The sequence below is a fragment of the Aspergillus puulaauensis genome, chromosome 4, assembly GCF_016861865.1.
Source record: "Aspergillus puulaauensis MK2 DNA, chromosome 4, nearly complete sequence".
In the NCBI taxonomy this organism is placed as follows: domain Eukaryota; kingdom Fungi; phylum Ascomycota; class Eurotiomycetes; order Eurotiales; family Aspergillaceae; genus Aspergillus; species Aspergillus puulaauensis.
Window position 1 is genome coordinate 176,298 of NC_054860.1, and position 26,262 is coordinate 202,559.

Here is a 26,262-nt window from a genome sequence, read left to right on the forward strand (position 1 = left end):
GTGTTAGCAGTGTTTTCTGTCTCAAATTATGGATTTAATGTTTATCGAACGGAGTCTACGTGACGAAGTAATGAGCATGGAGATTAATTCCAATCCGAATACGCACACTTATCCCCATTAGCAATATACTAAGAGAGCGATGGCCTGTCCAAATCGATATAAGCAGTGTATTGTCTGAAACCTTTCTTGTTCGTTGGACTTAGGCTGACGTGGGGTCCAGCTATACGCATACGCTCACGCTCGTACAAGGCTGCGCCACGGACAGCCAACATAAAGTCTAGCAAATCTCCTCTTTTCTGACCAGTAAATGATTTTGCATAATCCTTTCACCAAGATCGCAGATATGGCTACCTCGAAGTTTCCAATCCCAACACAGCTGTTCATCCATGATAAGGTGGGCGGAGTCTTGTATCCGAGTACACATCTACTGACCCAGCCAGCTTGTAGATAGCCATTCTCCAGAGCGGCACTCAATTTACAATCCCGTGGATGACAGTCTCTTTTGCGACCACGTTCAGTATGCTGCTGCGGAAGACGTGGACGCTGCGGTGGATGCCGCAACCGCTGCCTTCAATGGGCCCTGGCGTGAATACACAGCTGCTCAACGGGGAGAGACGCTCCTAGATCTGGCTGCACTTCTTCTCGCACACAAGGATGAGTTGGCCTGGCTGGATGCGACTCCCAGTGGCAAGCCAATCTCAGCTGCCATCAAGGAGATTGAAATGGGAGCTAGCATTCTGAAATGTGAGTCGTGAGAACAATTCAATTAGTTACATGAAACAAGGCTCACTGTGCTCCAGATTACGCTGGCTGGACCGACAAGTATGCCGGCGAATCATTCCCAGCCGATGATGGCTTCCTGAAGATTGTGCGCCATGAGCCTCTCGGTGTTACTGTCAGCATCAACCCATGGAACGGGCCTATCGTAATACTGTGTCTCAAACTCGCACCTGCTCTGGCCACCGGGAATGTCATGATTATAAAGCCCAGCGAGAAGACACCCTTCGGAGCTGTACGTCTGGCCGAACTCGCAACCGCAGCGGGAATTGCCCCCCCAGGAGTCATCCAGGCCCTCCCTGGCGCCGGTGCTACGGGTGCCTTGCTCGCAAGTCATATGAAAGTGCGAAAGGTGAGTTTCACTGGGTCTACAGCCACAGGTAGACGCATCCAGCAGGCCGCTGCCAGCAGCAATCTCAAACGGGTGACACTGGAACTGGGGGGAAAGTCGCCCTCCGCGATCTTCGAAGATTGTAACTTTGACAACGCGATCTGGTGGTCGACCTTTGCGATCACGCATAATTCCGGACAGGCCTGTTACGCTGCTAGCCGCCTTTACGTCCAAGAGAGCATCGCCGGCAGGTTCATCAGCGCCTTCACAAAGGCTATGTCGGCAAAGATCAGCCAAATGGGCGACCCCAGCAACCCAGATACCCAACTCGGTCCGCTAGCAGATAAGGGACAGTTGGGTCGAGTGGCCTCGTTCTTCGAGCATGACGAGGGCAGAACAAGAGTTCTTGTTGGTGGTAAGCAGCATGGCGATAAAGGGTGTTACTGGGAGCCCACGGTGCTTCTCAACCCGCAAGAGAATGCTCAAGTGTATCAAGAAGAGATATTCGGACCCGTGGTATGCATAAAAACATTCAAGGACGAGGCAGACTTCCTCCGCATGGCCAACGACTCGGAATTCGGTTTGATGGCGGGGGTCTTTACGCAGGATATAAACCGTGCGATGCGTCTCTCGGCAGCCCTGGATAGCGGCGTGGTAGGCATCAACTGCGTCAGTTATATCAATGTACAAGCTCCTTTTGGTGGCAGCAAGCAGTCGGGAATAGGCCGGGAGATGAGCCACTACGCTCTGCGCAGCTTCACCGAGCCCAAGACTGTGCTGGTCAAGTAAGTGCCACCAAGCCCCGAGCGAGCTTAGCTGACATTTCTAGTATGACCTACTAAGTTATATATAGGAATAATGTGATGTCTCAAGTTGTATATAGACTTCGAGTGTTAACAACTTCTGTTATAGCCTCAATCGACTTACATATGCATGAAAATCTTAGCATATAATACTGTTTGTATATCTTGGTAGGCAACCATAGGCTTAAGGTCTCGCCAGCTTAGGACGCGCGGAAACCGTGTAATGCTCACAACAGATAGTAGGTTATTACTGTATTACATTATCAGCAGCGATCTCACTCAGATTGCGCTCACACTCACCGTTGGTCAGGTCCAGCAACGGACTCGTCGAAAAGCGCAGGTAGATCACGGCGGTCAAACTGGTCAGGCCGTAGGATTCTATCATTGCTCCAAAATCCGCCCCAGCATCTTTCACTGTGCAATCGGCGAGCAGGATTGTGATTTCCTCGGTGTTAGTTGTAAGCGGCTCGAGGCTAAATAAGGCCGGGTTGATTAGGTTGGCAAACAGTTCTAGGATAGAAACGGCCACTTTGTATTCGGGGAACTTAATCGGCGACGATAAATACCTTGACCCTAATACGGGGATTGAATATCACCCGGTCGCCCGCGAGGAAAGTCGGAGCGAGAATGAGGAAGAGAGAGAAGCTAGAGATGGAGACGGAGATGGAGATGGGAGTTATGCAAGTTGTACAAAGTTATGCTTTCCTTGCATAAGTTGTGCGCATAGTTATGCTCTGGGAGAAATTCAGCTACAGCCAGCTCTTAATCTGGTGTTTGGCCCTTTGCATTGAGGCAAGGAGTTAGAGTTATGATGCAAACTTTATGTACAATCCTTGTTCATTGCCAGATGCATCAAGTATACTGCACCCTATATTGTGGATATATATCTTGCAGCCCAAATGTGCATTTCCCCAAACCCCGACTCCTCACTCACTAGCCAGAATTATCCCAGGATTGAAGTTGAAAGTGGGGTTTGAATCCTTCCAAATCACCAGATATTACAGCTCCTTATGCTTCCGCCTATCGGGCGTTGTGCCTAGCACTTTCTGACGAGGATTGTCTGACTGTGCTGCTCCACTCACAAAAATGCAGATCGCATTGCTACCCCTCCCGAGTACTTAATGAATGCATAGAATAGTCTGCCCGAGCTCGATCCTGGGTATTCATTAATATTACACGCAAGAAACAATGGCCATCGGAAGTTATTCTGTTCCCAAGGCGGCCGAATCGCTCCTGCTTGAAGGAATACTGCAGAACCCTGTCCTGCGCCATAACATTCCTACAGACGCTTCCGCCTTTGCAGAGTATACGAAATTCTCTGGAAGTGACAAGCCCAGTGTGCCTATTAATTGGAGATTCGCCGAAAGCATCTCGGCGCTCAAAGGCCTGGAGTCTCTGTGGCTAAACGCACTGCTGAAGGCCAAGTATGGACACGAGCCTGTGCAGGTCAACATTAATACGCGAGTACCCACTCGACTACCTTTCGTGGCATGTCTTAACTGTCTTTCAGGGACCATGCTACTCTGTTCTTCATGTCCTGCTTAGTGCTAGATGTCGTGGGCAAAGACGGTAAACCGGAAAATCCAAATCTATCCTCGATGCAGCGCGCCCTGTCTGTCTTCCCAATGAACCGGGGAGAGAGCCCTGTGTATCGAGGGGCGGCAACAAACATCTACAAGACCAAGGATGGTCGCTTCTACCATCTCCACGGTACATCTACCGATCTTCCTGCAAATTTGCCTACATTCACTAACGCCACCAGGGAGCATGAACGCGGTCCCATCGTTGACAGCTCTGGACCTCCCACTGACAGCAGACTATACAAGCGAGGCCGAGGCCAGCCGTGTCATCCAAGATCGCGTCTCTCAATTAGACTCTCAGGAGCTGGATACTTTGATGAACGAGGAATACCGCCAGGCAGGGACTATCTGCTACAGCACAGAGGAATTCAAACACGGCGACCACGGTAAACACAATGCGCAAGCTGGCCTCTACGAACTCCGTCATGTTCCCAATGTAAACCAGCAGCCAGCCTGGTGGAAGGACTCGGCAGACACCGGAGTTTCTCGCCCTTTGGCAGGATTGAAAGTTATTGACCTGACCAGAGTCATTGCCGGGCCATCTATAACAAAGGGCCTCGCAGAGCTTGGTGCCAGTGTGCTCAGAGTAACAGGCCCGGATGTTGTCGATTTTGTTCCACTCCATGGCGATCTGAACTGGGGGAAATGGAACTGCTCCCTTGATTTGAAGTCCCCTAAAGGCAAGAAGACATTACAGGATCTTATTTACGAGGCAGATGTTGTACTAGACGGATATCGGCCTGGGGTGATGGAGCGACTCGGGTTTGGAAGAGAGGCAGTTCTTGGCCTTGTCAAAGATCGCCCCTATGGCCTTGTCTACGCTCGCGAGAATTGCTATGGATGGCACGGTCCGTGGCAGCACAGGAGTGGCTGGCAGCAAATTAGTGATGCAGTAAGTCTGTCTGCCAGTAGTGCCGATATTATACTGACTGACTGTAGGTATGCGGTGTTTCTCTTGAGTACGGCAGGGCTATGGGGCTCGATGAACCAGCTACCCCCGTCTTCCCAAATTCCGACTACTGGTAAAGCTTCCCTGCAGAATCTAGAACTATTGACTAATGTTGTGGCAGCACTGGAGTTATCGGCGTCTCCGGCATCCTGAATGGTCTGCTCGAACGAGGCCAAAAGGGAGGATCGGTATACGTAGATGTGAGAATTCTTCAACCCCACTATGCCAGTATACTAACAGTTATAGATCGCCCTCAATTACTACTCCCAGTGGCTGGTGAATTCAGTCGGCGTTTACCCCCCCGTAGTATGGGAGGAAGTATGGAACAAGCATCAGAACTTGACATTCCGCCACATCCAAGGAATGGGGACGATGATCCCAGCTATGCTGAAATCATTGGCACAGAACAGTGGCAACGTGCTATTCCGGCCTGAGTTCTTTGAGACCCGCCACTCTGCAGCTGTTGACCGCTACTTTAAGGCAGTCAGGCCGATCCTGAACTTCCCAGGCAAAGAGGTCAACCTTTGCTATAACGTTGGGACTCGAACCAACGGTCATGATGCAGCCAGATGGCCAGAGGACCTGCGTAGTGAAGTTATTGTCTGACAGTCTCAAATTTGCTTCTCTCCGTTGCCATGGGCTACGCGTAGAAGTTATAAAACTAACCAAAACCTCCGGGTCTTGGAGATAAGCTGAATGATAACTTATAAAATACGCAAGCAATACACAGGCCTTCGAACAATTTCACCTTTTCGATGTCCTTAACGCATACAGATACTGTCCTATCAATAAAACTAGAAGCACCATCATTATCACCCCTCCCAACATGATACAGAAAATGATAATCACTATAGAAACCCTGAGCTGACTTGTACAATCATATTGTGGGCATTTGGCATCCCGAATGCTGTTAACATGACCTGCATTGCAGACAGCATGACTGACAGAAGACCAAATATGAAGAGCACTGGCGCTACCAGCCCTAGAATGTAGTCACTTGATTGTGTGGACAGCTCTTGATAGATCGGCCGGGAGGCGCTAGAGATCCTCAACCCCTACAGCCAGCTACTCGATGCGGGTCTGAACGTCGCAGCGTCGATGGATTGGGGGCCTACTAACCCCTTTGAGCAGATGGAGCTCGCAGTCTCGCACACGATGTATCCGAGTCGGGAGTCGAACGCGAGGCCGCGGCAGGTTGTTACTCGCGCTGAGGCGTTTGAGATGTGGACGAAGCATGGAGCTGAAGTGCTGCGGTGGCCGGAGATTGGCACCCTGGCTGTTGGGAACCAGGCTGATTTGGCGGTTGTAGACCGTAATCCTATTACCTGTAGGCTGGCGGATTTGCCAGATACGAAGGTTCTAAGGACCCTTGTTGGAGGCAGGGTTGTTTTTGATAAGGGGCTGTTGCCTTTTGTTTAGTTTTTTTCTGCTGTTGTTTAAATTGTATGGCCAGGTGCTGGGGGAAGTACCTATGAATAGCATAAGAGAGTTTATAAATATTTATAGTTCCATATACAGTTCGAAATGTTTAAAGATCCGCAATAGGCCTTGAACACTCAGATCCTATTTTGCCCGCCAACACACACAATAGACACCAGCAAAGACCTCGGAAGTTCATCACTGTCTTTTATTCAGGAAGACAGGTCCTATGGAGGCGCTTAGTTAGTTACTAATCAGGGTACTGGCTGCAGTGGATCGTATCACCGATGATAAAATCATGACTGGTGTCTGGTATCCGAGTATATAAAACGGCCCTTAGACAGCACTGCGATTCCGGAAGGTGTGTGAGCCGTCTGCCCTGCCGGTGGGCTTCATCCTTGACTCTATTCAGTATATTCAACTATCACGACGCAAAACGCCTTGCTATGAGCTACAGGCGGCCCGTGCTCACGAGCGCGCACTAGTAATGGGACCTCGTAGAAGGCTATCGTGGTGGTCTTTTTGGCCTCCTTCATAAGGTGGCGCGGGCCTCTCTCTGACTGTATATCCGCCTAATCTACGATACTACTTCAAAAACCCTTTAGACTTAAAATAATTTGAGATCGATTGGAAGACTTTCATACGTGTTGTTGGCGGCCTTTGTGTATTGATTGACTGAAGGAAATACTACCACCAAGGTTAATGGACTGACTCGAGTCAGTCTTCAAGTGGCTAGACGTGACTAGGCACCTGGCGCCAGCAGTGTGGCACCCTTAAAAAACTTTGGGTACTGGAGGACCCCATACAGATAAGGCATCGGGCCCTGCCTGGACGTGAGAAATTGGTGTGTCGCAATTCACGAGATCTCCATCAGCGTAATGTTCCTAGGGTAGTTAGCAAAATACTAAATAGCCTGGACCTCTGACGCACCACGACAAAGCGGCTGGAATCAAACCAGTAATCGAAGATTTGGCTACCTAGAACGTGCTGGAACGGTCATTTAGAGTCAGCTTCATGACGGCGAGTATCAGTATGAGACTTACTCGTCCAACGCCCCAGCAGAGCTCATGGCCCTTTGAAGCAAGGTAGTCGTGTCCCAGCTGCTGGACGTCAAAATCATGTACCTCAAATGCTGCATGGGCCACGTTCAGAGGTTCTCCCGGTTTGGCCTTCTTGAAAAAGAACGCATGGTGATCGGTATAAACCTGACCTCGATCAACGTGGAAAAAACAGGTGGTTGGCCTTCCGTCCTTGTACACGATGTCTGATGCTGCTAGGCTCAGATTCTGCGTGTACCAGTCATATATTGCTTGGTACTGGCCCTCGGGGTACGTGACCCCATAATGGCCCCAGCGATGAACTGGGGCTGGGCCAGGCTTGAACCGTTGGAATTGGCCCTTTCGTGGCTTCTCGTCCTCGTAGTTGACCACCAACTTTTCAAGTTTCATCGGTTCAGCTGGTCTTTCATGCCACCCCCAGATGAGATGTACCTTGTGGCCAAATGGATCGGTTAGGGTAACCAGCTGACCTCCGCCAGCTTCGTCTTCCAGTTGCATAATAGGGCTTGCTCCGGGGATTTGCCGAGCCTTCTCAAGCTCGGTGAACGAATCAACAACGTATCCACCGCCCCCAAAGCTGGATGTATCAGCCTTGCAGGCCACGTAGACGTACGGCTCGGTGCCATAGCCTTTGAAATATATCTTTTGACCCGGCTTCTCAAACGCAACATGTAGACCAAAGTCAAGTAGGAACTCCTTTGCTTTGTCGAGGTCTGCGTGGTTGTAGACAACGAAAGCAGTCTTCAGCAGCTGGACTCGGCGGTCCGAAGAGTTGGGCATTGTTGTGGAAGTGATTATGAAATCGGACTTTGTCGTGAGACGAGCGATAATACGGCAGATCAATTACGTATATTTCTGTCAGGAGCGTACTTATATGCTGCACTTCGGATGGCCGGATAAAGTGGCTCATGTTCCAACTCCGATGTCGCGGATGATGTGGTGATGCCAAACGCCGCAGAGGTACAAATCATGCCATGCGCGCAGAAAACCTTGAGCTTGCCCTTTGAAACATTACCCGGTCGCGCGTCTCTTCGCCAACGATTAATGACATGCGTGCCACCGAGATTCCCTGGACTCATCTTGTCCGCTATAGTTCGACCGCCAATGGCCCCGTCAAGTATGGAGAGCCGATTGTCAGCCAGGCTGGCGATATTGGAAAACTGGCCAGAGATGGTGAACTGAAAGTAAAGCGGCTTCTAGGCAGCGATCCGTTTTCTCTAGAGAAGTCTGATGTCGTTGAGGCTGTCTATCGTCTCTACGGTCCACTCGAACCTAAGGATGTGCCTATAATCCGCTGTATCGGCCTCAACTACAAAACACACAGTAAGAAGCCTTTTCCACTGAGTTAGAGTGGGCCATGTATTGACAACTTCTAGTTATTGAAACCGGACGGCCGCTACCTACTTGTCCTACCGTCTTCACGAAGCCGAGCCCAGCAGTGGCCGATCATGACGCCCCCGTTCCAATTCCGAAGCTTGCACAGGAGCAATGCGATTACGAGGGTGAACTCGTCATTGTCATTGGCCGTGAAGGAAAGGATATCCCAGAAGCCGAAACTCTGAACTACGTTGCTGCTTATACTGCTGGCAATGACATTTCCGCCCGGGACTGGCAACGCGAAGCTGGAAAGGCCGGTCCCGTTCCCCAGTGGACTTTCAGCAAGTCTTTTGATAGCTATGCTCCCCTGGGACCGTGCCTTGTCCGACAGGACCAGCTTAACGAAGCGAGTACGCTTTCTCTACGAACTTTGGTAAACGGAGATATTCGCCAGGAGGGCCACACGTCGGATTTGTGCTTCGGCGTGCGCAAGCTTGTTGCGTTCTGTAGCCAAGGCCAAACCCTACAGAAAGGATCTTTGATCATGACTGGGACCCCGGGTGGAGTTGGGCTTTTCATGAAGCCACCCCAGTTTCTGAAGGATGGTGACGTGGTGAGCGTCGAGATAGAGTCTATTGGTACCCTGCAAAACACCATTTCTTTTCAGAATTAGAGCGAGCGCTGTACTCGAAACCATTTGCAAATGGAACCACCTTCTCTCCTGCGCACAAGTATTTTTTTAGATAGCCGGAAGGCGCGTCCACCTTCATTGTCTGCGGACAATCTGCCCTATACACCGTAATAAAGAAGGCAGGGTTTCGGCCTTGCGCACCCTGCTCTCAACTGTCAACCAGGCGAATACAGTATCATGGCTGCCATAGGCACTGTAATACTGTGGTGCACCCATTTAGAAAAGCAAATAGCCACTCCTCCCATATCTACCAAGGAAATAAATGATACGCGGTACAGGACTACTATCGATTACCAGCCCCCCTGCAGTCCAGGATTATATTTATACGTTCAGGTTTCACACGTGAAAATGAAAGTATTGGGTTCCGTTGAAGCAGACATTTCCCAAGGAATGAAATGATATTGGATATTTTACTGATGGACAGACCACGTATTTGACGTTTGTGACAACTAGAAGGTTTCCCGCACATTGAATGTAGGCCAGAAGCTAGCATTATGTCCGCATCTCCTCAAACTGAAGCCAACAATGCCCTGTCTTCGAGCCAGCTGCAAAGACATCCGCCAGGTCTAAGGGCTCGCTGGGGTAGCCCTCTGGCAACTGAACTCGGAAACGTCTAAAGAGTGTCCCAAGGATGTACTTCAGCTCAGTGAGAGCAAGATTAGATCCAGGGCAAGACCGGCATCCGTGACCAAATGGAATCCAATTGAACTTCATCCGGTCAGTAGCCTGGAGCCATCGTTCGGGTCTCCATTTTTCAGGCTCCGGAAATACATCTGGGAGACGACCCTGATCATAGGCGGCGGTCGAGGCAATAACCCCTGGGCTGACCTTCATCCCATCGACCTCAATCCATTCCCCTAAGTGTCGCTCTAGGGGTCCTGGGATCATGGGATAAAGTCGCATCGTCTCATAGATGACGCCCTCCAGGTATTGGAGCGAGAGCATCTGTCTCTCGTCGATATTGTCCTTGTCCGGAAACGTGTCGATGAGCTCCCTTTGCAATGCCTCCAATGCTCTGGGGTAGCGTGCAAGTTGGTCACAGGCAAATGCCGCGGTGTGTGATGTGGTAGAACTTCCTGCCGCCAGCATCTCGACCATGTATGCCGGAATGTGCTCACTGGGAATTCTTTTTGTAGGGTCGTCTGAGTGGCTCATAGCCTGAAGCATGCTCAAGACATCCTTCTGATGGCGCTCCTCGGGCCTCGCGTGCCAACGTTCAAGCGCCTCGCGTGCAGTAACATCCATGTCGTTGCAATCTGCTCGCAATTGACGCGTGGTCGAGGACCCTAGAAAACGGGTGTAGGCGTCCAATCCGGGAATGAAGCTTTTGAGAGCATTCCAGGAGCTGAAGGCGTGGAAGCGACGGAGGAACACAGGCGTCTGATCGAAGCCTTTCGAGAGCAGAGTGTCTTTCTCGCCCCAGAGGATATCGGTGACAATGTCCAAGGCCAGCAGGCGGAAAATCACGACTCCATCAACGGCATTATTGTTGGACACTTTGGGCCTGAGCATGTCGCAGAACTCAGTGATATGGCAAGCCATGCTCTCAACAAGAGTGTCGAGATTCCGGTTTTGGAAACATTGAATGAGGTTATTGCGGGTCGATGCAGCACTGCGGTAGTCCACAAAGCCAAGGGTTGACGTTACGCCTTTCCAGGACCCCATGCTGGCATAGAAACGTGTCTTGGTGGAGGACTTGGCGTAAATTGTCTTCATGGCGGTCTCGTCGGTAGTGTGAATCTGGTCCGGGGCAATGACCACAAGACGACCGTATTTCTGAAGCAGGTCTGAGGCGTATCTTGATCGGCGCCGCTGCCATGTGGCGTACAAGAGAGGGATTCTGGACACGCGAGCCCACCATGGCCCAGGGACATGTCTGACAGGAGACAGCAGGAAGGCATAAAGAAACTAAAAGCCAAGTCAGAACGAGGTTGAAAGACGCTGATGTGAACTTACGGTGTGCACAATAAATAATACGACTAAGGCAGTAATACAGAGCAAAAGGCAGCTCTGTATAAAATGCAAAGCGTGTGCTGCAGGGGTTGGAAGTTGAGCGAAGATCATGCTGGCGGCAGGTGTGGGATTCGAATACCTTGCCAGCTTTGTTCTCCCAGAATGAAGCGACTTATAAGCACAGGGTATCCATCCACTGTTCCTCGTAGACTCCTCTTGATGCCACAAGTATGTTCTGCTGAACACAGCATCCCCCCCTGCCCGGATAATGTGGCAATCGCTCCACCCAGGTTAGATGGTCAACTCTACCAAAGCAAAGACCGGTGAGCAATCCAAATGTCATTATCATATGAGCGGTAGCATTGCTAAATAAAAAACTCTCGTTGTTGGGCACAAACATAGTTTTTTCGCTTCTTTGCTTTATTTGCGGTTGCGCACACATCGTGGAAAAGAGAAAGAATACACCATTACTGCGGCTTGTCCGACCTAATATCACTATGGACATTCCAGTTCTCATCATCGGCACTGGCCCTTCTGGGGCTACTGCAGCCCTTCATCTGGGCCGTCTTGGAGTCAAATCTATCGTTGTATCCCGCCACCGAGGAACTGCCAACACCCCTCGCGCACATATCTTCAACCAGCGGGCGATGGAGGTCCTTCGCGATGCGGGAATAGAAGCCGAGTGTTATAGAGAGGCAAGCTCCATGGAGCGTAGGTTCTGAGCTCTCCCTCATGGTGCCCTGGTTGTACTGACGGCATGATCCAGATATGGCGCACTCTTCCTTCCTGGACAAACTGACTGGCCAAGAGTACGGCCGGCTTTGGGCCTGGGGAAACAAGCCCCAACAAAAGGGCGAGTATGAGGCCGCTAGTCCTTGTTCCATGAGCGATCTTCCTCAGTCACACCTGGAGCCAATTCTGGTCGACGAGGCCAAAAAGCTCGGAGCACAGGTGCGCTTCTACACCGAGTTTGTGAGCGTCACCCAGGACGAGTCTGGCGTGTCCACGATTCTACGAGATCGAGAGACAGAAAGGAGCTACACGATTCGCTCGGAGTACCTCCTTGGCTGCGACGGAGCGCGCAGTGCCGTTGTGAGCGCACTGGGAATCCCAATTACAGGGAGACAAATCAACACGGCGTTCAACGTGCATATTCAAGCGGATCTCACCAAATACATCGCTCATCGACCAGGAAGCCTCAATTGGATCCTGAATCCAGAGGCGCCAGACTGGTCCGCTGTTGGGAATTTCCGAATGGTGCGTCCCTGGCACGAATGGGTTGTCTCGATGCACCCGGCCTCGAAGAATGGCAAGCGACATACCCCCAGCGAGGGAGACATCATCAAACGTCTGCATCAGATGATTGGCGACACAGGAATACCCATCAAAGTGCTTTCGACATTCGAATGGACCATCAACGACCAGGTCGCCGATTACTGGCAGCGGGATCGGATCCTATGCATTGGAGACGCCGTTCATCGGCACCCTCCCATCAATGGGTTAGGTAGCAACACATGCCTGTCCGATGCATTCAACATTGCCTGGAAGCTCGCGTATGTCATTAGAGGCATCGCCAGGCCTGCCCTCTTAGAGACTCTCGGCGTCGAACGGAAGCCCGTTGGGGACAGCATTGTTCGCCGCGCCAATGCCGGCATGGAAGCACATCGGACCCTGTGGTCTATTATTGGGCTGGCTCCAGAGGACCGGCAAAGGGCATTGGTAATGCTTTCAGAAGACAGCCCTGCTGGTCGACGCAAGCGGAGAGATTGGACGAATGCCCTGGAGGCCATCGATGCCGAGGTGCAGGCACTGGGGATCCAAATGAACCAATGCTATGTTGGGTCTCCAGGTATCATCGCAGAGGCTGGCGACTCCTCTCCTGATTTTAACACACTTGACCCGATCAAGCAGCTCAAGGTTTCCACTTATCCAGGCTACCACCTGCCACATGTGTGGCTCTCAAAGAACAGTCAAAGTATGCGAGAATCTACGCTGGACCTCGCAGGACATGGCCGGTTTGCCTTGTTCACTGGGGTGGGGGGAGATTGCTGGATATCTGCTGCCAAAGCCTTGACTGCTTCCGCTTGGGGTGTCGAGGTTGTTGGCTACAAGGTTGGATTCGGTGGAGATTACATGGACTGCTATCGAGAATGGGCTCAGGTTCGTGGTGTCAATGAGGATGGTGTTGTGCTAGTGCGCCCTGATCATTTCATTGCCTGGCGACATCCTTGTCGTAGTGACCATGCGGAGGCCCAGCTTCGGTGTGTCTTGGAGAAAATACTGGGCTTTTAAATCTCACGAATTGCAAGCATCAGCCTGTTTCGTTTTGAGTAATGAAGACCAATAGCTTCTATAGCTTTACATCCTGTCTATGGATTCGTAGTTTGTTATTTAAACCGTTGATTGAAATAACACAGTTAACCCTAACCCAAGCTATTAGTTGAAGATTCCGTGCCAATACAATTCCGCTCCAGCCAGGCGGATGCTGAGCCCTCATGCGCGGGTTAACCCGGCTCACTCAACCGACAACCGTGGAATGCTTTTGCTATCGACATTATTAACCCGCAGTGCCACGTTATCCGGGGATTGCAGTTAACCGTGATCGTCCGGGGTTGCGGGGAGGGATTACACGGTGTGGGTTGCGAAGCGACGATGTACATGTGGGCGTCTACTTAAACGCGCCCCTGAAGCACTCTTTGCTATAGCATAGGTCTTACTCGTCAAGTCTCAAGTCTCATCATCCTACGTCAATCATGGCTAAAACCGCTCTCATCACGGGTGCCAATGGCATCACTGGTTCTGCAATCCTCGAATACCTCGTCAAGAATACAACAGCGTCCCAATGGGAACGTATCATCATCACGTCTCGATCGCCCCTGAAGATGGCCATTCATGATTCTCGCGTCGAGTTCGTTGCTCTCGACTTTGCCAATCCGCCGGAGAAGCTCGCGGACCAGATGCGCTCTCAATGTGCTGCTGTGACCCACGCCTACTTCTCATCCTACGTCCACAAGGACGACTTTGCCGAGCTGAACGAAGCCAATCGCAGCCTGTTTGAGAATTTCCTCAATGCTTTGACTGATGTGGCAAAGGGCCTGCAGAACTGCACTCTCCAGACTGGGGGGAAGTACTACAATGTCCACCTCCGACCAGTTCCATGGCCAGCCCACGAAGACGACCCTCGTCTTGTTCCCGCCGCGCAAAACTTCTACTATCACCAGGAAGACTTCTTGGCTGAGAAACAGCGCGGTTCAGCCTGGACCTGGAATGTGATCCGCCCGGAGGCCATCATCGGCCATACCACCAAGCCTAATGGCATGAACGAGGCCCTTACCATTGCACTCTACTTCTTGATCAACAAGGAGCTGGGCGTACAGGCCCCCATGCCAACCAACTCCGCCTATTTCAACGGGGTGGATGATGTATCTGATGCACGTCTCATTGCCGATTTGACAATCTACGCCTCAACCCACGAAAATTGTGCAAACGAAGCCTTCAACGCCACGAATGGTGACGTCTTCAGCTGGCGATATATGTGGCCCCGACTGGCTGATTGGTTTGGAGCCAGCGCTTCGGCCAACCAGTCCTTCAAGCAGACATCCTTCAGCGAGGGTGAAACTCATCTTGACATCAATCTCGAACAGTGGGCGCAAGACAAGAGGGACGTCTGGAACAGGCTCTGCGATAGAACGGGCTCTCCTCAGAGCAAAGCAACCTTTGATGCAGGAACTTGGGCTTTCCAAGATTGGGTGTTTCAGCGGACCTGGAGTTCACCCCTGAGCATCAACAAGGCACGCAGATTTGGTTGGACTGGCCATGTGGACTCGTTTGATTCGTTTGTTGATGCTTTTAACAGGTTCAAGGAGCTTTCGCAGATTCCCTCCGCCACGTAGAATGACGTGCCATTAGTTACTCGCTATAATCCTAGCAAACTTGTGACTTGATTTCATACTTGATATGTGCACACGGGACTACCGTATAGTTTCAGCCCTTCAACCCAGTTCCTAGACCTCGTAATAACAGCCCGGAAGCTTACGTCAATAATTCCTGAACTATGAGAAATTCTGTAATGCAACCTCCGTTTGTACGTTTGTAGTTTTCTGCCACCAGCTTGCATTTCCCACACCGTCACCACATCATTCCGTGGCGCTGTTCATATTCCCCGCATCTCCACATTATCCGGATTTTGCGGAGACAAGTAGCTTTAAGGGGTAGGGTGGCAAGTGAGGCTCAGGTGTCATAGCTTAAAAGTCGGGTAGTGCCTGTCTAGAGGATGAGCAAATCTGTGTTGAAGACACTTTCGACATGAGTTCTGTGAATATTGAACAGGCCCCAAAGGTTCGTCGTGTCTTAAGATCCGTGGAAGCCCAGTGCTAACCACGTCCGTCACAGGGCACAAAGCTGTGGGTATGATACATGGGGACTCCGTTAGACAATACATAGTTGATTCTCCCGTTCTAGCTACTTCACCTTGGATATGTCGAAGCAGACGAGGGGTTCTTCCTCGCAGGGGTAGGCTGCGCCGAAGTCCAGGATGGACATTCAACTGACTATTACAACAGGCCGGTACTTCGACTATGAGCAACCCAAATCGCGAGAACCCACGGCGCAAGCTTGTTCTTACATCTGCACTTATTGACCATCCCGTCGAGGGTCTCATCCTGTTTGAGACTGGACCTGGCGAAGCATACCCCGAGGTTTGGGGGCCGCCTATCAATGACATATTTGGGCGGGTTGACTATTCTCCAGAGCACGAACTCGAAGCAGCTCTCGCCAAGTCCGGTCATTCGATCAAAGATATCAAAGCTGTGGTTATGGGACATCTTCACATCGACCATGCGGGCGGGCTTGAGAAATTCAGTGGGACTGATGTCCCGATCTATGTCCACGAGGAAGAGCTGAAGCACGCATTTTACAGCGTGGCCACCAAGTCGGATGCAGGTGCGTCCACCATGTATTGCCTTTAATCACTGGCACTCGTCCTGGATTCTCAATTGCTAACAACCATCCCATTTGGAAGGCGTCTATCATGGCAAAGATCTTGACACCAAGTTGAATTGGACAGCCATCCATGGGGAGTCATTTGAGCTTGCCCAGGGTATTACTCTGCGGCATGCTCCCGGCCATACTCCAGGGCTGATCCTGATGCAGGTATCAATTCCCAGCAAAGGTAATCGGTGGGTTAAATAGCTAACAATGACTAGGCCAACCTTCCCGACAGTGGGACATGGCTTTTTACTACCGACCAATACCATGTCAGCGAGAATTACGAACAATCCATTCCGCATGGCTGGCTTGCTCGAGACTATCACGCTTGGATCAAGACGCATCAGATGGTGAAGACCATCGCAAAGAGAACAAACGCGAATCTGGTGTTCGGACACGATTTGGGGAACTTTTTCCAGTATGAACATGCACCTCATACGTACATCTAGACTTCTACTTATGTGGTCTTAGTGGTGGATGGGTGGTCTTTATTCAATATTGCCAACATTCATGATAGATAGTTCATATCCAGTCGAAGAAGAGTCAAATTATATATTGAGCAGAATGCACTCATGCCATGGAGAATTACCGACGCAAAGCTGTGACCCATTGGATGCCATTCCTTCTGTTCTGGTCCTCACTGCACCCTCTTGCGCAAAAGTGGCACATCGATGCCACCTTAGCCGGCATTGCGTGTAGAAAGCATTGTATGTTCAGATCGAGACACCCGTCTCCAGGATGCCTCATACGTTAAATGAATGGACTTGGCCAAACGTGACACTTGGATATCTGCATCGTGTTGTATTGATTCGAAGTTCGCATGGATCTGGCTTGATATAGCATTGCAATGGAGTCGCCATCCCACAGCGAGACTGAACCAGCGGCGAGAATGCCAAGTTTGGAAGAGATAAAGCGAAAGCCTAAGAGGCAAAGAAATGGTCGCGCAAGGGTGTCAAAAGCGTGGTATGTTACAATGAGCCGCCGAAGCTCCGCCAGCGTCCTCAGCTTATGTCGAATCAGTGCCAACTGCGCTCGTCGCAAGGTCAAAGTAAGAGCCACCTAAATATACACAATTGACACCATTAGCTCCGTGCTGACAAACCCTGAGTGCGATGGGGCTGTTCCGTGTATGCCGTGCTTACTTCGTAGCAAAAGTTGCCAGGCACAGCCAGTCGGTGGTAAACGAGGCCTCGAACAGATGAACGCAAAGTCAGGAGTACTCTGGGCCGCAAGATTCGCAGCACAATGCACAAATAGCAAACACGATCTTTGTGGGCAGCCGCTGTCCCCTGTCTCAACGGTGCCATCGCGCTCGCAGTCCACCCTTGCAGCAGAGGCATACGCCGAAGATGACCGTCTGTATGGATTCCTTGACTCAGATCTCTCTCTTGCAAGTCGAGAAGACTGGGATAGCTGGTTGGAGGCTTTCTGTCGCCAGGTCTACCCGCAGTACCCGTTCTTGCACCTCCCGGCACTGCAATCCTTATACAAACAACTACCGGGCCCTCCAGGTCTGTCTGTCGAGCATGTCTTTCGAAGTGAAGAGCACTGCTGCCAGACGTCGCAGGTGCTTGTCGTTCTGGCCATTGGGGCCTACTGCAAGAGCTCGCATTCAAGCACATTCAAGGGATCCTGTCCTGGGGGCTGGGCCCTCTATTCAACGGCCCTTGACGTCTACGGCCACATGATGAAAACTGCATCGGATCCTTCAACCGGGCTACTTCTTACGCAGACGATTGTGCTCATGGTGAGAAAATATTCGACTTCCATCCCGCTAAAATCACTGACTTGGGCTTGATCGCCAGGCAGTCTATTGTTGCTGCGTAGATGCTACGCAGATGGCAAAAAGACTACTCAGTCTGGCCATTTCACAGCTGCACTGTCAGGGAGGCCACAGACGCGACACCCTTACCAGCATTCCAGTTGCCAGAGGCGAGCTCATGCGGCGTTTGTGGTGTTCGGTCTATGCCTTGGATCGAGAGCTGAGCATCCAAACCGAAGGCGAGCCCATTATTAAAGACGACAATGTCGACTTTGCTCTTCCACTGAATCTGGGAGATCAATGGATAGCCATGCACTATGATGACAACAGAAGCTCTTCAGACCTCGCTGATCGAATCCAACATGAGATGTTGAAAAAGCCTACAGCGGAAATATCATGCCTCAGGGAGTTGACATGCTATGCAAGAGCAGCTAGCAAGACCCTGGAGATACTGCGTGACAAGAACAAGAATTTCCACCATGGGAGTAGTCCATTGCTAATTGAGAGCTTGGAGCGCTACATCTCAAGGGCATTCCAGACCACCGGAGTGGCTTTCCAGTCAGAAAGCCGTCAATCAAGCACGTCTTTAGCCGAGAAACTAGCAATCGAAAAGAAGGGATGGTCCTTGCGAACAAATGTATCCTGCACCCCCGGCCGTCGTCCCTTGGAGGATTATGCTGAGTCTTCCTGCTGCTGGATAGAATGCTGACACCTCCCTAGAGATGGTGCTACCTGCGTCTTTTGATCGCTGTCCATGCGGTCGAACGATCGAAAGAATCAGGTCTACCCGACAGTCAGGCAACTCGGTTTACCTGTCTGCATCTGATAGACGAGATTCTCCGGGCTCTTAATTCACTGCCACATGAGTTTCCGAAGTTCACGTTTCCTATCCTCCACTACTGGTATAGTGCGGTGCGCATTGGACTGGAGATGGTAGGTGAAGAACCCTTGCTTCGTCAATGTTATGGCGTAACAATACTCGAAGCCGTCATCTCGCTCTGCGAATGTTATGCAAAGACATGGCTGTCGAGCCGGATCAGCCAAAACATCCTGGGCATGAGCTATGCCGCCCGGTCAATCTTTGCGGACGAACTCGCGGGACGCGAGAATTCGTTGATTCTACCCCAAAGCCTCGGAAGTCAAAGCAACATGATAGCAAAGTTGGAGGAAGCACCAGTCATCGCAAGCCCACTATCTTCACTCTCTTCAGATGGGACCGTAAGTTCATCCAGCACCATCGGAGCCCCTGGGGATGTGTCTATCGCTCAGAGAGCCGAGAAACCGAGTCAAGCAGTCGAAATCGGCAACCAGAGCAACGAACAGAATCTTCCCCATACTCAAAACTGCAATGGCCATGCCTCCTCTCACTCCCAGGGAGCTTTTACCAGGAATCTCCACTATGCAGAAAATGACCGACACACTCTCTGTGCAGATGGCAAATGGGGCGGCGCAGAACCCACCATTCTCGATGACGATCCCAACGGCCAACAGCTGTATACCACGCCCAGTTCACCCGTCGCAGGAGTCAAGCCTGGCCCAGGTATTCAGTTGAATATTTCTGATCCTCTCGATCTCCCCAGTCGTCCCAGGAACTTGGATCCCACCATGGCAAACGAATCAACGCAGACCATCGCGTCAGACAGTCACATCTCACCTGGTGATCAATCATGGGGGTCCTGTTCTGCAGCAAATATTTTAAATTGTGGCATTTCTGAGTTGGGACTGGATGAGATCCACCTCTTCACGCTATCTGATGCTGGAATGAATCCGATGTAGATTGGGTTCTCAAATGGGCAGCCGGGCAGTAACGCTCCTGGATGTACTTATATTTATATATACCTAATATTATAATAGCGCATGTTGCAGTTGAAGTTCACGGGACATCTCTTGTTCGGACGGTGGAGCTTGAATTGCTTGGCCTAGCTCAAAAGAGTACGGTCCATGGTCTACTACCAATTGATATGTATGGACGGGCGAGGTTGATGGAAGAAGAACATCTACGCGGGGACGCGGAGATCGAGAAAAACATTTATCACGACGCTATTGAAAGAGGCGAAGGAAGATACATGATCGCAACGTGTGTACATAAACCGAAGCGCTGACGCCCTTGAGGCAGGCATTCCTCATCGAGTAGAGTCCGGAAATGGCTGCGCAGCTAAGCTTTCTGCAACGGCCGCAAAGGAATACCAACCTCTTGGTATCAGGTGCCTGTACAAACTGACAACTGCCCGCAGCAGCGACCGGGTTCGGTCTCGTTGGATGGGGATTGCTGCCATATCGCTCCATCCAGGAAGCTCGGCGGCTTCAGCAACAGGCTTACTATGAGCCCCAGAAAAGGCCCAGATCACGACGGCCGCGTGGTGTAAGCCCGAAAAGGCAAGGAGGTTGTACTTTGCCTTGTCGGTGCCGGAGCGAAATCGTTCTTGGTTCAGCAGCGACCAAACCTGACATACGTGCTTGACGGCTTGAACTGCCTCTGGCCCCTTTGCCCACTCCTGGAGTGTCTGTAGCTTCTTTGGGTCCAGAGGTTTGTGGTCCATGAGGTTATATGCGGCCGAGTGAAGGTCAGCAAGGGGCACACATAGTCTCAGGTACGAGATGTACAGAAGGAGTAAGCTGCTCATCACGCTGGTCCTGTCTTGGCCGAACCATTGTGTGGTGCGAGCTGCTGTGAAGCTCTGCTCCCATCGCTGTAGGGTTTCGGTAATGCGGCAACGGTCGTTTCGAAGATCATTCATGACACGATAGGTACGACCAAGTTGGTCCGTCTGTAATGATGCTGAGATGGAAAGCCCGTTTGGCGAGCACGGTAGATTCTCTTTCTGGGCAACACAATGATCTGACTGACCGATGAGACGCGGGAACATGCTTCGGTCGTGGCTGAATCGCCAAACATGCTCTTGGAGGCCGAATATCAGGAGCTCATAGCCCCTTGGGTTCATGTTAAGGAGAGCCTCCCCGCGGTCACTCGCAATCCTAACCAAATCGCAGAATGGGAGACCCAGTGCGCGCGAAGACTCGTCATTCAGCCGCGAGGCGAGTTGCTCCATAGGAATGGTATCCAGGTTCATCCAAATCTCGTCACTGGCAGGGAGGTCTAGGTAGATCTCTTCAGCCGACAGAAGCGGCCGCGTGTTCAGAAGGACGCTTGTGAAGACATCTGCTCTTAGAATTCCAAAGGCAAGACGCTTCCTGGACTCGGCGCTTTGCCAACGCACAGTCTGTTGTTCGAGAGAAAGATCTCCTGTCTTGCCGGGATGGCCCACGGTAGAGAATAGATCCATTCGCCGCGCCTGTGCGATATTTATCGCACCAAGGTGTTGCGCGTAAGAGAAGGCCCGCCGTTGCCCGAAATACAGAGCTGCGACCTGGGTCAACAGCCGGGCTCGCCCCAGCCAAAGTATGTCGCCTTCAGCATCCTCAAGGCCAATCAGAGATCCAGCTAGATAGCGACGGATGCGTTCGTGAAGCTTGTTGCCGAGACTGCATTCTTGCGTAGTCCCATACATGCATCCGATAGAAACAACAGTCAGAAAGAGCAAGGGGTGAACTTCGCAGGAATCAAACTCCTTCCCACTCAGCAATGGCCACAGCGGAGAAAACCTTTCTTTGTAAATCTGCATCAGGCGATCCAAGGTTGCCGTGGACCTATGTGAGTCCCAACCGTCGATGCGGAATGCTTCTGCGATTCGAATCGATATAGATTGCCAGAACAAGGATCGAGAGAGCTTGGAGGCTGGAGTGGCAATCTGCCTCTCCGCGTAGGCCACGAGCTCTTCTACTATCTGGTCCTGCTGAAGGGCTGCTTGACCCTGGGATTCGGATTCCTGCAGTCGGGACTCTGGTTTTGCAGGCGCTGCCCCCGATGGTGATGAGGGCCCAGACTCGGCCTCACTCCTTGCAGCCGTCGAGGTGATAGTCTGGGGGGATATAAAAGGTAGCTGCTGTGCCGCATCGAGAGGTATAATGTCTCGGCCAGAGTCTGGAACCATATCACCAGGAGCAAGGGTGCAGAAGTCACTGGTCCAATTCAGGCCGGGATTCCCCTGTAAGAACAGACTCTCGTGCAGCCAAGGCCATGAACTGGTCGTGCACGACAAAGAGTCGGTCCAGCTGAAGTCCATGTCGGCCAGATGGTCTATATTGCCTACGTCCGGCATCGGATCCTCGGAGCCCAAGAAGGGTATTGTCGGTGCATCAACAGTCGAGACTGGTGAGTGAAGCATGTCTGGCGCTGCCGTTACGGACGTTTCGGCTCTTGCCCCGGACAAAGCCTCCTCATCATCGCAATGAGCAGACTGTTCGTACCGACATTCTTTATCGACGGCGCGGCTCACACGCCGGGTGCGTGATCCGGCAAGGCACTCTGTTTGTGATGCGATACACTGGGAGCAGGGGCTTCCTCCATCACATTTCACCCGCGCATCGCGACAAGGCTGGCACGCCGTATGACAGCGACGGCGGGGAGCAGGCGTGACGGGATCGTTGAGGGTCGTGGGCGTGTTGAGGTTGCTTCGCGCAAGGCGATGGATGCGAATATGGCGTCGCAGGAGGTCGCGGCGCGAGAAAGCCACTCCGCACGTTGGACAGACATGCTGGCTATCATGGACGGAATGGTTTCGCAGGTGCCGAGTCAAGGAGCCACGCGTCTGGTACGTCTTATCGCACACTTGACATGAATGCATCCTGGGCAGGGTTTGAAGGCGTCTAGGGTCATGGCGACAGTTGATGGCGATAGGTTGCGAATGTGCAGCATGGGGACTGAGGAAGCGGGGAGGCGATCTGCGGTTCGTGTGGGGGATGCGGAGGGACGCCAATCAATACGAGAGCAGCAATTAGTTTAGTCGTGACTCGTGACTAGCTATGGACATGATTTTCTCAGTTCCTTCCTTTCCATCCTCGGTGACGCACACCAAGTTCCGAGAGCCACATTATCCCGCCCTTTCGGAAAAATGCCACCTTATCCGAATGGCCACTTTTCATAACATCCTCGCCCAGTTAATAGCAGCATAAGCGCAAGTACCCTACGAGAATAAATATCTTCATAATTGCCGATAGCTCGAAGTTAAAGTTATATTGCCTACGGTTATCGTATCGATTATTGGGTATTTGCGATTATTAACCGTAATATATAAATATTCCAGGACAATAACTCAATTCCTGGCAGCGAGGCAACCATTACAGTAACAAAGCATTTACGGTCAGCCCGGCCGTTATAAACCACGCACCAGTAGTAGTCTTCCTTGGACTGCATACCTTGACCGATAGGTGTGCCATCATGGGCTGATAGGATGCGATCGAAGGGGGTAGCTTGGAATACCAATCCAGTGTAGCTCTCATAGATTGACCTCAGATGAATGTATCATTTATATATCTCCTCCATGCACGTGTATTCACCCTTAACCCAACTGAGCTACGGCTGGCTTTTTTGTTTTTTGTTTTTTTTTTTTTTTTTTCTCGATTTCGAGGAAGGCAAGGAATACCGGTTGGGTAGTAGGCAGAGCAATATGATTAGGATAACACTGGTGGTACGTGGTGGTTTGGGCCTACCTTAGCACTGCCTGCCAAGTGCTATTAATAGAGCCGCAGTGGTTTATTTAGTGGTTTAGATGATAGAACAACAGAGGAATGCATGGAAATAAACACTCGTTATAACAGTTAAACCCATTTCATATCTCCCACTCGATAGTGTCGAAGGATGTCGTGTATTAAAATAGCAAAGGCAATCAGGTCTTGAAGGCAATTCGTCATCCTTCTATCCAGTGATAGAGCTGCGGTTGGGAATGAAGGAATACGCGGGTGGGAAGAAAAGGTGGGATACTGTGAGGTGCCTGGGATGCTTCCAGTATCGGAATGGGCTGTGCTGATGACTTAGGAGTCATGGAGTACAGATGGTTGGTATTTTATGGTTGAAAGGGTGTTAGGTATAGAAACTGACCAAAGGCGACCATTGTGTTCAGGAGAATGCGCTGAGTACCGCAGGTATTACATCTGGAAAGAACTGGAATAATATTCAAGATGCAGGCAAGCTATAACAGACTAATACCACTCGTATCTGTGTGTTATACTTATGGGGCCTGTGCATTGACCAATTCCTCACTCAACCGCCATAACCTATCCTCATCATCCACCCTCCCCTTAACCCACGGCGCCGAACAACTACTCATTACCGAATACAGATCCCCCTTCTCCGGCGGCGCCACCCTACAATCATGAAGATACTCACCCCCCTTCCCCTCCCAAACCCTCCCAACAGCCGCCCAGAGTGTAGTGGCCGCACCCTGCTCGGCAGTCTGCATATTCGGCACAATCGACTCATCCTTCTTAAACAACTCCACCAACTCCGGCGGGATGTACGCGAGCAAACCCGTCCAAATGCCCCCCGGACCAACGGAAAGCGCATGCACGCCCCGGCTTCCGTATACGCGGTCGATGTAGTTGGCGGTCCAGATATTGGCGGTCTTGCTTTGGGCGTATGCGGCCTCTGGGTTGTATATTGATGGGTGGGAATTGAAGTGCTCGAAGCTGACGAGGCCGTGGCGGTGCGAGGAGGAGGAGATGTTGATTACCCGGGAGGAGAGATTGCGCGTTGCGCTTTTTTCGAGAAGAGGGAGGAGCAGGATAGTGAGCAGAAAGTGGGCAAGGTGGTTTACCCCGAATTGGCGCTCGAAGCCGTCGGTGGTTTTACTGTAGGGGGGCGCCATTATTCCTGAGACGGAGTCAGCCATACAACAACCATATATAGAAAACTGGACTAGTCGTATAGGATAGGATAGGATGTAATGAAAGAAAGAAAGAATGCATACCAGCATTGTTAACAAGAATATCCAACCTCTGACTCTTCTTTAAGAAGGAATCCGCCGCGGCCCGGATAGACTCCAATGAATCCAAATCCATCATGAGAACCTCCAATTTCCCACGCCCCTCTGACCGGGATAGGATATCCAGGCGGATCCTCTCGCCCTTGGCTGCGTCCCGGGCAGTGAAGTATACATCTGCGCCGGTGGCATGCAGTGCTCGTGCAGTCTCAACACCGATTCCGTTGGTCCCGCCGGTTACCAAGGCGACTTTGCCGCTGTAGGTGCCTAGGGCGCCTTCGTCGCGGACGACTTGCAGGGCGGTTGGGCGTTTATCACCGACGCCTTGGGGGTTTGAGTAGAGGGGTCCGTATGGGTTTAGGGCGTCGGGCATTTTGGATGAGAAATTAAGAATCGCGCAAAGCAGTGTATTGTGTTGTATTGTATTCTGGGTAAATAGACAACATCGGTACAGTGCATGGGACGATATTTATAGCATATCAAGGCTATTGGAGTAGATGTCATGGATTATAAATCTGTTCTGTTCTTTCGGGGTCTGTCAGATCCGAGCGGAGGGCGGAGGAAGCGGAGCGTAGGAGGATAGGGCTGAGTCCGTATCCGATCAGATGCTGAATGCATGATAGCATTGCGCACGAAGCGGACATTTGAGAATGAGTATGGCGTAAGCCAGTTGCTGCTGAGTTACAGCGCATTATGGAGCGGACTCTTCCGCTCCTGCATAGGTATCGCCCGCTCGATGTCCGCTCGATGTCCGCTCCGTCCGCTCCAGCCCGCTCTTGCACAATAGCCAACATGGCCGGCATAAAAGAACAATATCTCTGCAGATTCCCTGAGACTCTCCTCAAATTACAATTTCCAAATACATACCACCATGCCGTCAGTCGAAAACAAGAAAAGCTGGCTCATCACCGGCGCCTCATCAGGGCTTGGACTCGAAATGGCCCTGGCCGCACTGCGCGCCGGACACTGCGTGGTTGGGACCGGCCGGAACATCGAATTTGCTGCGAATAACTGTCCTGATTTTGAGCGACTTGGTGGTAGATGGCTGCAGCTAGACGTTTCTCAGCCAGAGGCGCAACGGGTTGTGGAGGATTTCCTTGCTGCGGAGGTGCGTCTCAGCCTCAAACAAAACCTCATAGATGCCGGAATTAACAGAAAAGCAGCAGCAGCAGGAGCACTGGGTTGTTGTAAATAATGCAGGCAGCACCCTAGTCGGGACAGTGGAAGACATGAGCGAAGCCCAAATCGACGCGTACATGCAAGCGAACCTCCACGGGGCGATTCGCGTATGGAAGGCTTGCCTGCCGGTTCTCCGCCGAAATCGCACTGGTACCCTTATTACTATATCATCCGTCTGGGGGTTTGTACCCAAATGCGAACATATGCTCTACAGTGCCGCCAAAGCCGCGCTGGAATCGTTGACGGAATCTTACGCCGACCTGCTGCGTCCATTTGGGATTCGGGTTATGATTATTGAGCCGGGGGGGTTTCGGACGGGGTTTCCGGAGAATGCCGCGAGGTCGGATAGGGGAGTGACAGGGGATTATGAGGAGAGGATTGAGGCTTGGATGGGGGTTTTGGACGAGGCGAGTAGGGATAGGACTGTTGTGAATGGGGATCCGAGGCTGTTTGGGGAGAGGATTCTGAATGCGGTGGATGGGGAGGGAGCGTTTAAGGAGATCGGAAAAGAACTGAGGGTGCCTCTGGGCTCTGATTGCTATGGTATATTGGGGCAACGACTGAAGGAACTAGGAGAAGGATATGCCAGAATATCTGAAATTGCGAAGTCGACAGACGTCGCTAGTTAAATTTTGATTG

At 51.4% G+C, this 26,262-nt stretch overlaps 12 protein-coding genes across 12 annotated transcripts; 8 read left to right on the forward strand and 4 right to left on the reverse strand.

The window, feature by feature from the left end:
- Window positions 1–343: 343 nt before the first annotated feature.
- APUU_40070S (uncharacterized protein) lies at window positions 344–1,950 on the forward strand (the record flags this gene model as incomplete). The annotated part of the gene is made up of 4 exons (XM_041703101.1): window positions 344–394; window positions 441–744; window positions 801–1,893; window positions 1,938–1,950. 4 exons carry the CDS (start codon window positions 344–346, stop codon window positions 1,948–1,950), a joined length of 1,461 nt encoding a protein of 486 aa, XP_041555820.1.
- A 1,149-nt stretch (window positions 1,951–3,099) lies between these two features.
- APUU_40071S (uncharacterized protein) lies at window positions 3,100–5,046 on the forward strand (the record flags this gene model as incomplete). Its single annotated transcript, XM_041703102.1, has 6 exons — window positions 3,100–3,335; window positions 3,422–3,621; window positions 3,674–4,383; window positions 4,431–4,513; window positions 4,562–4,640; window positions 4,687–5,046. 6 exons carry the CDS (start codon window positions 3,100–3,102, stop codon window positions 5,044–5,046), a joined length of 1,668 nt encoding a protein of 555 aa, XP_041555821.1.
- Window positions 5,047–6,632: 1,586 nt separating this feature from the next.
- APUU_40072A (2,4,5-trihydroxytoluene oxygenase) lies at window positions 6,633–7,697 on the reverse strand (the record flags this gene model as incomplete). Its single annotated transcript, XM_041703103.1, has 3 exons — window positions 6,633–6,743; window positions 6,790–6,846; window positions 6,903–7,697. The coding sequence occupies 3 exons, from the start codon at window positions 7,695–7,697 to the stop codon at window positions 6,633–6,635; spliced, it is 963 nt and encodes a 320-aa protein (XP_041555822.1).
- Window positions 7,698–7,966: 269 nt separating this feature from the next.
- Window positions 7,967–8,907, forward strand: APUU_40073S (fumarylacetoacetate hydrolase family protein; the record flags this gene model as incomplete). The annotated part of the gene is made up of 2 exons (XM_041703104.1): window positions 7,967–8,240; window positions 8,294–8,907. The coding sequence occupies 2 exons, from the start codon at window positions 7,967–7,969 to the stop codon at window positions 8,905–8,907; spliced, it is 888 nt and encodes a 295-aa protein (XP_041555823.1).
- A 510-nt stretch (window positions 8,908–9,417) lies between these two features.
- Window positions 9,418–10,989, reverse strand: APUU_40074A (uncharacterized protein; the record flags this gene model as incomplete). Its single annotated transcript, XM_041703105.1, has 2 exons — window positions 9,418–10,833; window positions 10,882–10,989. The coding sequence occupies 2 exons, from the start codon at window positions 10,987–10,989 to the stop codon at window positions 9,418–9,420; spliced, it is 1,524 nt and encodes a 507-aa protein (XP_041555824.1).
- A 386-nt stretch (window positions 10,990–11,375) lies between these two features.
- Window positions 11,376–13,170, forward strand: APUU_40075S (uncharacterized protein; the record flags this gene model as incomplete). The annotated part of the gene is made up of 2 exons (XM_041703106.1): window positions 11,376–11,589; window positions 11,645–13,170. 2 exons carry the CDS (start codon window positions 11,376–11,378, stop codon window positions 13,168–13,170), a joined length of 1,740 nt encoding a protein of 579 aa, XP_041555825.1.
- Window positions 13,171–13,631: 461 nt separating this feature from the next.
- APUU_40076S (SDR family oxidoreductase) lies at window positions 13,632–14,771 on the forward strand (the record flags this gene model as incomplete). Its single annotated transcript, XM_041703108.1, has 1 exon — window positions 13,632–14,771. The coding sequence occupies one exon, from the start codon at window positions 13,632–13,634 to the stop codon at window positions 14,769–14,771; it is 1,140 nt and encodes a 379-aa protein (XP_041555826.1).
- A 412-nt stretch (window positions 14,772–15,183) lies between these two features.
- On the forward strand, window positions 15,184–16,313 carry APUU_40077S (N-acyl homoserine lactonase family protein; the record flags this gene model as incomplete). The annotated part of the gene is made up of 6 exons (XM_041703109.1): window positions 15,184–15,216; window positions 15,271–15,285; window positions 15,340–15,390; window positions 15,441–15,819; window positions 15,899–16,029; window positions 16,083–16,313. The coding sequence occupies 6 exons, from the start codon at window positions 15,184–15,186 to the stop codon at window positions 16,311–16,313; spliced, it is 840 nt and encodes a 279-aa protein (XP_041555827.1).
- A 749-nt stretch (window positions 16,314–17,062) lies between these two features.
- APUU_40078S (fungal specific transcription factor domain-containing protein) lies at window positions 17,063–19,402 on the forward strand (the record flags this gene model as incomplete). The annotated part of the gene is made up of 3 exons (XM_041703110.1): window positions 17,063–17,611; window positions 17,670–18,263; window positions 18,347–19,402. The coding sequence occupies 3 exons, from the start codon at window positions 17,063–17,065 to the stop codon at window positions 19,400–19,402; spliced, it is 2,199 nt and encodes a 732-aa protein (XP_041555828.1).
- A 347-nt stretch (window positions 19,403–19,749) lies between these two features.
- APUU_40079A (uncharacterized protein) lies at window positions 19,750–22,311 on the reverse strand (the record flags this gene model as incomplete). Its single annotated transcript, XM_041703111.1, has 1 exon — window positions 19,750–22,311. One exon carries the CDS (start codon window positions 22,309–22,311, stop codon window positions 19,750–19,752), a length of 2,562 nt encoding a protein of 853 aa, XP_041555829.1.
- A 1,383-nt stretch (window positions 22,312–23,694) lies between these two features.
- On the reverse strand, window positions 23,695–24,817 carry APUU_40080A (uncharacterized protein; the record flags this gene model as incomplete). The annotated part of the gene is made up of 2 exons (XM_041703112.1): window positions 23,695–24,335; window positions 24,433–24,817. The coding sequence occupies 2 exons, from the start codon at window positions 24,815–24,817 to the stop codon at window positions 23,695–23,697; spliced, it is 1,026 nt and encodes a 341-aa protein (XP_041555830.1).
- Window positions 24,818–25,315: 498 nt separating this feature from the next.
- Window positions 25,316–26,252, forward strand: APUU_40081S (SDR family oxidoreductase; the record flags this gene model as incomplete). The annotated part of the gene is made up of 2 exons (XM_041703113.1): window positions 25,316–25,552; window positions 25,608–26,252. The coding sequence occupies 2 exons, from the start codon at window positions 25,316–25,318 to the stop codon at window positions 26,250–26,252; spliced, it is 882 nt and encodes a 293-aa protein (XP_041555831.1).
- Window positions 26,253–26,262: the final 10 nt, after the last annotated feature.